Raw genomic sequence first — 12799 nt, 5'->3', positions numbered from 1 at the left:
AAAATCTTAAATAAAAATAAATTTAAAAAAATAGTTTTAAATAAAAACTATCTTGCTATAGTTACCAGGAAGTGGTTTTTCATCTTCTGAAAGGACAGTGCCATCTGCTAGCCTTGGACTGCCCCATCCCACCTCCCCTCTCCCTGCATGGATGGCCTTCAAAGCAAAGTCCAACGGCATCCTTTGCTCATCCTCCCACTTAAGGAGGCCGTCAAAATCAGTCCTTGCATTATTTTTCCCCTCCCTTGTATTTCTTCGTTCCTCCCCTGGCAGGAGAACGCAGGCTTGTTATCTTGGCTGCCTCCAGGGGAAACTTGGTGTCCCTGGAAAGTCCTTTTCAGGGTCACCTTATCAAGTCCCAGAGAAGACTGGTGGGGGGGGGTTCTGCAGGAGACGTCAAGGAGCCAAGATCTTCTCGAGGTCATCCAGAGAGCAAGCCGGTCCTTTCGGAGTTCAAAAGGAAAGGAAGAGGCGGGGGAGAAGGGAGAATTTTCTGAGCGGCTTCTTCCAATAGATGGAAATCCAGCCTGCACACCCGAGTCCTCGACTCGCGACCGTCCGTTCAGCGACCGCTTGAAGGTGCAGCAGCGCTGAACGGCCGTCGCAGCGCTCCCCACCGCCCTAGGGGTCAAAATTGGGGCCTTGGCAAGCAGCACGCAGGCCCAACATCTGCAGGGTCTCAGCTGCTAAATCTCCATTTGCAGCTGGCTTCCGACAAGCAAGGTCAAAGGGGAAGCTGAATTCGTTTTAACAACCACGGGGTTCGTTTTAACAACCTCAGTGATTCACTTCACCCTAGCGAAATAGGACTGGTCCTAAAATCGAGCGCGACTCACTTAACAACCGGTTTGCTTAGTGACGGAAAGTCCGGTCCCAGTTGAGAGTGTCTCCGTAGCGTATTTAGTATGAGTGTGGTCAAGTGGTGAAGGCATCGGGCTAGAAACCAGGAGATGGTGAGTTCTAGTCCTGCCTTAGGCATGAAAGCCAGGGGGATGACTTTGGACCAATTACCAGGAGAGTGGGAGTTCTAGTCCTGCCTTAGGCATGAAAACCGGGGGTGACTTTGAGCCGATCATCAGGAGACAGTGAGTTCTAGTCCTTCCTTAGCCATGAAAGCCGGTTAGGTGACTGGGACAATCACCAGGAGACTGGGAGTTCTAGTCCTGCCTTAGCCATGAAAACCGTGGGTAACTTTGAGCCGATCATCAGGCGACAGTGAGTTCTAGTCCCGCCTTAGCCATGAAAGCCGGTTAGGCGACTGGGACAATCACCAGGAGACTGGGAGTTCTAGTCCTGCCTTAGGCATGAAAGCCAGCTGGGTGACTTTGAACCAATCACCAGGAGATGGTGAGTTCTAATCCTGCCTTAGCCATGAAAGACGGCTGGGTGACTTTGGGCCTCTCTCTCGCTCTCTCTCCCTCTCTCTCTCCCTCTCTCCCCCTCTCTCCCTCTCCCTCTCTCCCCCCTCTTTCTCCCTCTTTCCCCCTCTCTCTCCCTCTCTCTCTCTCTCTCCCTCTCCCTCTCTCTCTCTCTCTCCCTCTCTCTCTCTCCCGCTCTCTCCTTCTCCCTCTCTCTCTCCCGCTCTCCCCCCCTTCTCTCTCTCCCTCCCTCCCTCCCTCTCTCTCCCCCCCTCTCTCTCAGACCAACCCACTTAATAAGATTGTTGATGTGAGGACAATAGGAAGAGGAAGGTGTGTTGAATATATTCACCGCCTTGAGTTAATTATTTTAAAAAATCATAATGGCAGGACACAAATAAATGTCAAAACAATTCAAATTCCCTAGCTGGGCCAGAGAAATTTCGTGATGGCCATTAAGCAACCTCATAAGGGCTACATCTGTTTGCTGTGTCCGGTTCCAGGCAGCGTTTCCAAAGGAGAAGCTCCTTTTAACCACGATGAAGCTACCTTTAGGAGAGAACGCTGTCACTCTGGCTCTATCAGGCCGTTTTATCTCCTAGACCAAGATCGATCTTCACCTGTCTGATGACCGCCTGGCCAGTTTGGGCTCCACGATTCTGCTCTGCTCGGTCCAAGGCCCTTCCGTTTCAGTGGCTTTGCTAGAGGCCTCCCCTCCTGGGGATGCAATTTTGCAAAGTTGAGCTGGATAGAAGAGTCAGCAAATTGGGGCATGCACACCTCTTAGATTTGAAGGGGGGAAAAACCACTAAAAGAGGTGAAAGATTTGACTTCTTTTCTGCTGATGAGAAAGCTGCATGGAGATTCTCAGTCATCCAGGTCATGGCTGAACCAAAAGTGCTTTTTCAAGAGGCAACCGGCCCTTTTTTTTAATTTTGCTTTCCCTTGAAGGCGTTTCGCTTCTCAGCCAAGAAGCTTCCTCAGCTCTGGCTGAACGGCGGCGGAGAATGGAAGGAGATTTATATTCCTTGCAATCCTTCCATTCTCCACCATCCAGCCAGAGTTGAAGAAGCTTCTTGGGCTGAGAAGCGAAACGTCTTTAAGGAAAAAACTAGAAAGTCCAGTTGCCTCCTTGAAAAAAAAAGTCATCCTTTGGGACAAAGGGGCACTTGGTGAATATTTGAGGGGCTGTCACAAAGAGGAAGGGGGGTCAACCTGTTCTCCAAAGCACCAGAAAGCAAGATAAGTAGCAAGATGAGTGGAAACTAATCAAGGAGAGAAGCAAGCTAGAGCTATGGAGGGATTTCCGTGACCCGTCAAAACCGCGGTCCACTAAAGCGCGCCCGATCAAAGCGCGTACCTGACATCATCAGCAGCGCGACAAATAAAATTAAAAATAAATTAAATTAAAATTAAAATTAAATTAAAGCAAGCCGATTCACATAAAGGTAAGCTTTAGGGTTAGGGTTAGGGTTAGGTTAAGGGTTAGGGTTAGGTTTAGGGTTATGTTAAGCGTTAGGGTTAGGTTTAGGGTTAGGTTAAGGGTTAGCGTTAGGTTTAGCGTTAGGTTAAGGGTTAGGTTTAGGGTTAGGTTTAGGGTTAGGTTTAGGGTTAGGTTAAGGGTTAGGTTAAGGGTTAGGCTTAGGGTTAGGTTTAGGGTTAGGTTAAGGGTTAGGGTTAGGGTTAGGTTTAGGGTTAAGTTTGGGGGGGTTAGGTTTAGATTTACGCGTTAATTTTAAGTTTACCACTCACAGCGTGCTGTTTTTGTCGCGCTGTGATGACGTCACGTACGCGCTTTCGTCGAGCGCGCTTTAGTCTACCGCGGTTTTGTGGTGGAACCGGGATTTCATGACAGTGAGGACAATTAATCAGTGGAACAGCTTGCCACAAGAAGTTGTGAATGCTCCAACACTGGGCGTTTTTAAAGAAGAGATTGGATAACCATTTGCCTGAAATTATATAGGCTTTCCTGCTTGAGCAGGGGGTTGGACTAGAAGACCTCCAAAGTCCCTTCCAACTCTGTGATTCTGTTATCTCTAGGCTTGGGGTTGGGGTTAGACTGGGTTTTCAAATTGTTCCTTCAGAAACATTTTATCCAGCTCTCCTGTAAAGCCAAATTAAAATTGCTCTCACCGATGTTCTGGGAATTGATCCGCTGCCGAGTTTCTCTTTGCGGTGAGTTAAATGGTTAACTAGGCAAACACATTGAGGTTTGGCAAAAAAACAACAACACAGACAATGGGGCATTTTAAGGCCACTTTATCTCCTCTTTCTTTTTCTTTTTTAAAGCGGGGAGGGACGTGGCCTTGGTTGCAGAGAAGATTGGGGGAAGAGAACTGGGGAACAAACAGGATGCAAACTGCCGAGCAATAGCAATAGCAGTTAGACTTATATACCGCTTCATAGGCCTTTCAGGCCTCTCTAAGCGGTTTACAGAGTCAGCATATTGCCCCCAACAACAATCCAGGTCCTCATTTTACCCACCTCGGAAGGATGGAAGGCTGAGTCAACCCTGAGCCGGTGAGATTTGAACCGCTGACCTGCTGATCTAGCAGTAGCCTGCAGTGCTGCATTTAACCACTGCGCCACCTTGGCTCTTGGCTCCGAGAAAACCAGCGAGAAACCAACGGCAAAATTTTTAAGATGCCTGCAGAATTCTTTCACTGGCCTTGTCTCCAAAGGCGTTCTCTGAATTTCAATGTTTTTCCTGCTTTCCAAGATTTCCTGGTTTTATTCCGAAACGTTGCTTTGGGGCACAAAGAAGGGAAGAAGAAACCAGTGGGTTGGACTAGATGACCCCACAGCACCTTTCCGTCCATCCTTTTCATTCTCTCTTTAAATCCATTTCACAGCAAAGGCTGCCCAGGTGAATTGCCCGAGACTACAATTCCCAGCATCCTTTGGGACACAGCCACAGCCCGTAATCCACTTTCAAACTGGTTCTCTCCCTCTAATGCTGGGGGCCTCCAAAGTTGGCCATCTCAAGGAGTTCAAGTCCACAAGTCTTAAAGGGGCCATCTTTGGAGGCCCCTGCTCTAATGCATATCTTATTGAAGGTACATTAAAGGCCTGGAGGCTAAAACATACGAAGAACAGTTGCCGGATTTGGGGGTGGCGAGTCTAGAGAAAAGAAGGACTAGGGGGGACATGATACACTATATTGCCAAAAGTATTCGCTCACCCATCCAAATAATCAGAATCAGGTGCTCCAATCCCTTCCATGGATACAGGTATATAAAATCAAGTACCTAGGCATGCAGACTGTTTTTACAAACATTGGTGAAAGAATCGGTCGCTCTCAGGAGCTCAGTGAATCCCAGCGTGGAACTGTGATAGGATCAGAGGTGGGTTCCCACCAGTTCGCACCTATTCGGTAGAACCGGTTCGTCAAATCTACCGAACCGGTTAGAAGAGGTTCCACCAGTGGACCCAGAAAGCAGGCCACACTTACAGAAGAGGTCCCAAAATTTTTGAAACCCACCACTGGATAGGATGCCACAAATCCGGTCGTGAAATTCCCTCGCTCCTAAATATCCCACCGTCAACTGTCAGCTGTATTATAAGAATGTGGAAGTGTTTGGGAACGACAGGAACTCAGCCACGAAGTAGTGGGCCACGTAAACTCCTCCAACATCAGTGTGCGACCTCACAAATGCGCTTCTGGAAGAATGGTCAAAGTTTCCCATAAACACACTCCTGAACCTTGTGGACAGCCTTCCCAGAAGAGTTGAAGCTGTTATAGCTGCAAAGGGTGGATCGACGTCATATTGAACCCTATGGATTAGGAATGGGAGGTCACCTACAGTAAATTCATATGCGAGTAAAGGCAGGTGAGCGAATACTTTTGGCAATGTAGTGTAGCTGTATTCCAGTATTTGAAGAGCTGCCCCAAAGAAGAAAAGGGAGTCAAGCTATTCTCCAAGGCACCTGAAGGCAGGACAAGAAGCAATGGAGGGAAACTAACCAAGGAGAGAAGCAACGTAGAACTAAGGAGAAATTTCCTAACATGAGAACAATTTTATCAGTGGAACAGCTTCCCTTCAGAAGCCGTGGGTGTTTCATCACTGGAAGTTTTTACGAAGAACCATTTGTCTGAAATGTACTATAGCAGGGGTGGTGCACGCAGGAGTCCCCAAAAACTTAGAAGATTAGCTAACCAGCGCTCATGTGTGTGCGCCGGCCACCTGGTCTCTGAGTTTCCAGTGCTCTGGCATGTGCGAAGATCAGCTGGCTGGCGTGCATGCACTCTCTGGAAACCAGAAGAGCAGCTGGCAACGGCGCATGTGCCCAGAGAGAGGGTTCTCCATGTGGTCTCTGGCACATGTGCCACAGGGTTGTGATCACGGCGGTTTGGGGTCTCCTGCTTGAGCAGGGGGCTGGACTAGGAGACCCACCAAGGTCCCTTCCGGGTCCATTCTGAATTTTTTTTAATTGAAGAGTTTTAATAAATTTTACAAATATTTCCCCTTCCCTCCCCTCCAACCTTCCCTCCCTCCAACTTCCCAGCACAAAATACAGGGTATAAACATTTAACAATCATACACTAAGATAAATTAACTAACTATAGTATCCTACCTCCCTCTTGTACTTTAACTCCCCTTTTATTAAACTAAATTTAGATAAATTATAACATTCCTTGTTCATTCATAAGCTAATTGAAATTTCTTAGTCCGATATTTATTTCGAATGTAATCAATCCATCTTCTCCATTCCAATTTGTATTTCTCATTGGAATGGTCCTTCAAATATGCTGAGATTTTGGCCATCTCTGCTAAGTTTACTGCTTTTAACGTCCATTCTTGAATAGTAGGCAATTCTTCCTTCTTCCAGTACTGCGCCACCAACAATCTTGGCTGCCGTTGTTAAGTTCAGAATCAAATTAGTCTCTATAACTGTACAGTCTGTAATTATACCTAGCAAGAACAACTGAGGAGTGAACTTTATCCTCTTCTTAAGAATATTTTGAATAACCCACCATATTTTTATCCAAAATGCTTTACAAGTCCACCATACATAAAAAGAGCCGAGGTGGAGCAGTGGGTAGAGTTCAGTACTGCAGACCACTTCAGCTGACTGCTAGTTCAGCAGTTCAGCGGTTCAAATCTCACCGGCTCAAGGTTGACTCAGCTTTCCATCCTTCCAAGGTGGGTAAAATGAGGACCCAGATTGTGAGGGTGATATGCTGACTCTGTAAACCGCTTAGAGAGGGCTGAAAGCCCTATGAAGCGGTATATAAGTCTAACTGCTATTGCTATACATGATAATAAATAGCGTCAACACAATCACATCTCCAACATTCTGAATTTAAAAAACCCCTGATTTTAGAGTCGCCGAAGTTGAGGTACGTTAACCTCAACGATGCCAAAGGGAGGAATTGACATGTCCGTGCTAAGGCAGGGGTCGGCAATCTTAAACACTCAAAGAGCCACAAAGGTCCTAAACGGAAGGTCCCCCCTTCAATTTTGGAGCCGACTGGAAGTCCGGTTCCCCCACCATAGAGTTTCTCCTCCTAGTGCGGCATCTTTTTTCCTCTACCTGTCCTAACCGAAAGCCCAATCAATTGTGGAGCCGACCTGAGATAGGGAGCCACAGCAGAGGGCTGAGAGAGCCACATGCGGCTCCAGAGCCGCAGATTGCTGAGCCCTATGCTAAGGGGAGCCGTCCCTGGTCATCTCCGTTTTTTTTTTCTCTCATCCCTCCTTTTGCAATGTTGGCTTGTCTGAGTCACTCGAGGGAGAAGAACAAGTACCGGCAGATTCAGAAGATCAGAAAATGGTCTGAGGGGATTGTGTAAGACGAGCTAATTGTTTAGAACAGAAACCAGCGGCTGAGACATTCCTTTCTGGATGGCGTTAAGCTGAAGTAGTTTACGCAAAGCCTTGTACCGAACGCTCGATTCTTTCCGCTGAATTACAGCAGAAAGACCCCCCCAAATTCCTCCCAGAAGCATCCGCCGGTTCGATCCCCTCCACGTTGTCGATTCCGAGGGATTTTTCTACTCCGGGGGGAAAAAAACAAAAATCAGGCCCGGAAATAATTTTTGCAAGAGCCATTTCACCTTCCAGAAAATTGAAAACAGCTGATCGACTCCAGCACCTAAGCTGGTCTTTGACCCTCATAAAAGTGGACTGACAGTGGCGCCCGCCCTATCATAGTTGGCCGTAAGCCACAACATTATATTATATTATATTTTCCTGCCTTGTTTCACTTGCTGTGGGCAAGGTTGCCTCTCTTTCGGGGAGTGTGGAAAGTTGGGGAAAGTTTTTTCCTTCCTTCCTTTTCTCAGGCTGCTTCTATCCCAGACTGTCTTTTTTTGGCTGGTGAGGGGGGGGGGGTCTTCTTGTCAGAACTCTACTTTGAAGAATCTGGGTGAGTGTAACTTTAAGGAAAATTCTTTCTTGCCTTCTTTTGTCCTCCTCCCCTTAACCCTCCTGCAGCCGGATGGAATTTGCACCCCCTTCTCTGTACTTTCTGGTTTTTCCAAGGCATCCACCCACCCACTCACTCACCCACCCACCCCTCCCCGCTGGCCCCAAAATCAGCCGGCTATGCTAATCTTCGAGGTGTTTTCTGCTGCTGCTGCCTCTACTATCACACAAGTTTGAGGCTGTGTGTAGGAGTTGTCTGTGTGTAGGAGTTGTCTGGAGTGAGAGCAAAGGGAAGCTGTCTCTTCCCCAATCTCTCCCTCTCTCTCTCTTTCATTCACTCACTCTCACTGTCTTTTTGGAGAAGATGGCACTCTTGAGTAAGCAAGAAGTTAATTCTCTTGAGTAAGCAACTTTATTGTAAGGTCTGGGTAGGCTCCTCTGGGCTCAGGAGCCGGAGTAGGAGGAACCCAAGAGTGAACTAGAGAGAGGAAGAAAAAAAACACCCAGCTGTTCTTCAGACACCAGAAAAGCAGAGCCGGGAAAGAAGAAAAATCAATTTCGCTGAGCCAAAAAGCAAATTAACGCAGGGATTTTGAAAGGGGGAACGGAATTCTTTTGGATAGTCCCTAAACTTCCCCCTGTTCATCTTCTTCTTTTTGATTTCAATGAGACAGACAAATGTTTTGAGTTGAGGAATTATTCCAGAGTTTGGGGCACTTTGGATCCATCGCTCCTCCGGCCTCCTGGGTGCTGACTTCACCGCGGACTTCGTCATTTGTTTTCTCCGATTCGAGGGGTCATTTCTTCGGCCGCCTTTCCATGATTCGGTGAAGGCAGAGGCTGCTGCTTCTTTGGGGAGAGATCTGGTTTTTCCCCCAACAGATTTTTCTGGATTCCTTTTTTATATATATATAAATTTCCTCCCCCTCTTTTTTTTTTCTTCCTTCCACCGATGAGCCACTAAACTGTGTTGGAAGCTGGGATGATTTTCGAGGCAACTTTTCGGTTTGGGAAGATGGACCAAGTGAGGTGGTGCCTTCTGTCCAGTTTGCTGGCTTGGTCGATGGGCATCAGCCACACCCAGGAAGGTGAGTGCAAGTGTGTGTGTGTGTGTGTGTGCTTGGGGGACGCCTATTTTGTGTGACTTCTATTGTGTCGGTGAAGCTGGGAGAAACTCAGCGATGCCCCACGAAACCGGAGCGAAACAGGTGGTTAAAACTGGACGCGCCATTTCCAACAGGCGGAAAGAGTTTCAAACTCTACTCAGGCACAGGTGAGAAAAACAGGTGGCAACACGGCAGCCTTGGCCTACTGTGCAGTGTTGTTGTTCAAGTGAAAGACTCCTCCCTCCCCCTTTCCCGGTCCTCAATTTACGACCACAATCAGGGGCCAGATTTTCCATTGGCTAAGCCAGGCAGTTGTTAAGTGAGCTGTGCCCCAATGTTAGGACCTTTTTTTTTTTTGCCAAAGTTGTTAAGCGAACCTCCGAAGTCGTTAAGCAAATCCAGGTCCCCCCCCCGTTAATTTTGCTTGTCGGGAGCCCTTTGGGAAGGACCCTAATGGAGACCCCCCGGACCCTGCAATTTTTTTTTTTGTACATACAAGCCAGTTACTAAGTGCCCAAATTTGGATCAGGTGACCATGCGGGAATGCTAGAACGGTCATAAGAGTGAGGATCGGTCATAAGTCTCATTTTCTAGTGTCTCTAATGTTGTACAGTCAATTGAAAAAATTGTTGTAAGTGAAGGACTAGTTGTAGTACTCCGTGGATAATTGGGGGGGGACGGGGGCACGTTACCTACTCTCAACTCCAAGTCTGCTGGGAAACTGACACTTGTTTACACATCTGTGTAAGCCACTTACAACTTCCTTGAGATAAGATAGACTTGAGTGTGTCAATTACAGAGCGGGAACATCAAGGCGACCTCCCTACTATTCTCTGTAAACCGAGAGAGAGAGAGTAACTAGGATTCGTAGCTTGCAAAGATCCAATGCTTAAGTTTAGTGCTTCGTGTAAGCCCAGTAGGCAGGTTCTCCTGCTTGAGCAGGGGGTTGGACTAGATGACCTACAAGGTCCCTTCCAACTCTTGTTATTCTGTTGTTCAAGAGAGGGGATCAAGCTATTCTCCAAAGCACCTGGACAAGAAGCGATGGGTGGAAATTAACCAAGGAGAGTAAGCAACCCAGAACTAAGGAGACACTTCCTTACAATTAATCCGTGGAACGACTTGCCACCAGAAGTTGTGGGTGCTCCATCACTGGAGGTTTTTAAGAGTAGATTGGAGAACCCTTTGTTTGGAGTGATCTAGGGTTTCCTACTTGAGTAGGGGGTTGGACTAGAACAGGAGTCACCAACCGTTCAGACCTCAGGGACCATTAAAATCATAATTTTAAATCCCGCGGACCACTAATATGAATCTTTTAAAAAGATAAATAGTATTTAGCGCAATATAAAAAATGCAAATATTTTTTCTGCTGACCACCAAACTTTTCTCACAGACCACCAGTGGGGGGGGGGGGGGTGTTAAGTGGGGGGGGGGTTCTCTGAGGTGGCCTAAATCCCATGCTTGGGATACTATACACCAGGGCTATCCAAACTCATATAGAGTATCCTGTTTGACCCCGGGGGGGGGGCAGGGGGCAGTGCAGGCTGGACTAGAAGACCTCCAAAGTCCCTTCCAGCTCTATTCTGATTGATTGATTAATGGATTAATTGACTGATTAATTGATTGACATTAATGGTTTGATGTGATCTAAAGGTCTCCTGCTTGAGCAGGGGGCTGAACTAGAGGCCCTCCAAGGTCCCTTCCAGCTCTATTCTGATTGGCTGACTGATTAATTGATTAATTGACTGATTAATTGATTGATTGAGGTTAATTGATTGATGTGATGTAGGGGGTCTCCTGCTTGAGCAGGGGGCTGGTCTAGAAGACCTCCAAGGTCCCTTCCAGCTCTATTCTAATCGATTGACCTTGGCTACTTTAAGACTTGTGGACTTCAACTCCCAAAATTCCCCAGCCAGCATAGCTGGGGAATTCTGGGAATTGAAGTCCACAGGTCTTAAAGTGACCAAAGTTGGACCTGCCCTGCTCTGCCCCATCTTTCTAAGCAAATATATCCTTCTTAAAGGCGTAAAAGAAACCGTACCCCCCCCCACACACACACAAACACACGTGTCTCAATTCCAGGGAGCCCAGCTCTGATCCAAAGGAGATCCAGCTGGGCTCCGTCACTCTGCTGGAGACCCTTAGATTCTTCCTGGTTGCTCCTGGTTTTAACCTCGGGGAGCACTTTGGGATTGTTTTGATTTGCAAAGGAGAATCAGGAGGTGAGAGGCCCTGGAAAGAATGCGGGGCAGCCGACTGCCCCCCCCCCTCTCTCTCTCCCTCCCTCCCTCCCTCCCTCCCTCTCTCTCTCTCTCTCTCTCTCTCTCTCAATCTCTCTTTTCTTTTTCTCTCTCTTATCTATAGCTATATATCTTCTTTCTCTCTCACTTTCTATTATCTCTCATCTCTCACTCTCTTTTTCTCATACTATCATCTATTCTATCATCTCTTTCTCTTCTCTCTCATACTCTCTATTATTTATCATCTCTCCCTCTTCTTTCTCTCTTTCTATCATCTATCCTCTTTCTCTCCCACTCCTCTCTATCATCTATCATCTCTCTTTTTTTCCTCTCTCTCACTATCATCTATCATCTGTCTCTGCCTTCTCTCTCTCTCTTCTTCCTTCCTTCCTCCCTCCCTCCCCTCTTTCCTTTTCACTTTCTTCTTCCTTCCCTCCATCCTCCCCTTCCTTTTCTTTCTTCTTCCTCCCTCCCTTCTTTTTCCCTCTCTTCTTCTTTCCTTCCTTCCTCCCTTTTCTCTTTTCCCTTTCTTCTTCCTTCCTCCCTCCCTCCCTTTTCTCTTTTCCCTTTCTTCTTCCTTCCTTCCTCCCTCCCTTCTTTTTCCCTATCTTCTTCTTTCCTTCCTCCCTCCCTTTTCTCTTTTTCCATTCTTCTTCCTTCCTCCCTCCCTCCCTTCTTTTTCCCTCTCTTCTTCTTTCCTCCCTCCCTCCCTTCCTTTTCTCTTTTCCCTTTCTTCTTCCTTCCTTTCTCCCTCCCTCCCTTCTTTTTCCCTTTTTTCTTCCTTCCTCCCTCCCTCCCTCCCTCTCTCCCTTTTCTCTTTTCCCTTTCTTCTTCTTCCCTCCCTCCCTCCCTCCCTTCTTTCCTTGTAGTTCTCGACTTACAACAGCTCATTTAGTGACTGTTCAAAGTTACAACTTCACTGAAAAAGGAGACTTAGGATTGTTTTTCATCCTTATGACCGTTGCAACCTCCCCGTGGCCACGTGGTCAAAATTGATCCTCTTGGCAAACTGATTCATGTTTATGACGGTCTCAGTGTCCCGGGGTCACGTGATCCCCTTTTGCGACCCCCTGAGGGGCAAAATCCAAGGGGAAGCCGGATTCACTTCACCGCCTTTTTAACAACTTAACCCCTGCAGTGATTTGCTTAACGACAGCGGCAGGAAAGGTCGTAAAACGGGGCAAAACTCACTTAGCCACTAAAATTGGGGGCAAGGGGGCTCGGTTGCGGCCATAATTCGAGGACCCCCTCTAAATGAAATTTCTTTCCCACCCGTCAAAACGAGTCAATAAGCAAAGAATTTTAGAATTTTTTTCCGTAAAAGCATTTTCCCCCCCGAATTGTGCCGTTTTCCAAAGGATTTGCTTATAATGGTGGGGAAGAGGAAATTAGGAATAAAATCATAGTTTATTTGAAATAAACATGGGTAAATGGGGATGTGGATCAATTGGTATCGAAGTGGCACAGTGGGATTATCAACACCAACTTCCAATCCGTGCGAAGAGTGGCGAAATTACATGGCTATGTATATTAATAGGCACTTTATTTTTATTTATTTACTGGGCAATTTACCCTCGTAAATCACGCCTATCACCAAAAGGGACAAGGGAAACTAGAGCAATAAAAGCTGTGGCTACGGGTGCCTGGAGCATTTTTTCCCCCCCAACGCATGTGCACCATTTCGAGCTTTGAACATCGTATCTGTCATCAGAAGGATAGATAGATTG

At 47.0% G+C, this 12799-nt stretch overlaps 1 protein-coding gene across 1 annotated transcript in view; it reads left to right on the top strand.

Annotated features, from left to right (window-relative positions):
• Nucleotides 1-8670: 8670 nt before the first annotated feature.
• Nucleotides 8671-12799, top strand: part of AXL (AXL receptor tyrosine kinase) — a 66723-nt gene continuing 62594 nt past the window's right edge. Inside the window, 1 exon segment of the mRNA XM_087728161.1 lies at nt 8671-8814. Coding sequence (XP_087584287.1) covers nt 8709-8814 — 106 coding nt within the window. The 5' untranslated portion in view covers nt 8671-8708.

This window comes from Thamnophis sirtalis, unplaced genomic scaffold (assembly GCF_051295495.1).
Source record: "Thamnophis sirtalis isolate CommonGarterSnake01/CBP01778 unplaced genomic scaffold, rThaSir2_p1.2 scaffold_13, whole genome shotgun sequence".
Lineage (NCBI taxonomy): Eukaryota > Metazoa > Chordata > Lepidosauria > Squamata > Natricidae > Thamnophis > Thamnophis sirtalis.
Note: the sequence above shows the minus strand (reverse complement) of the source record. Positions and strands in the feature narration are given on the sequence as shown.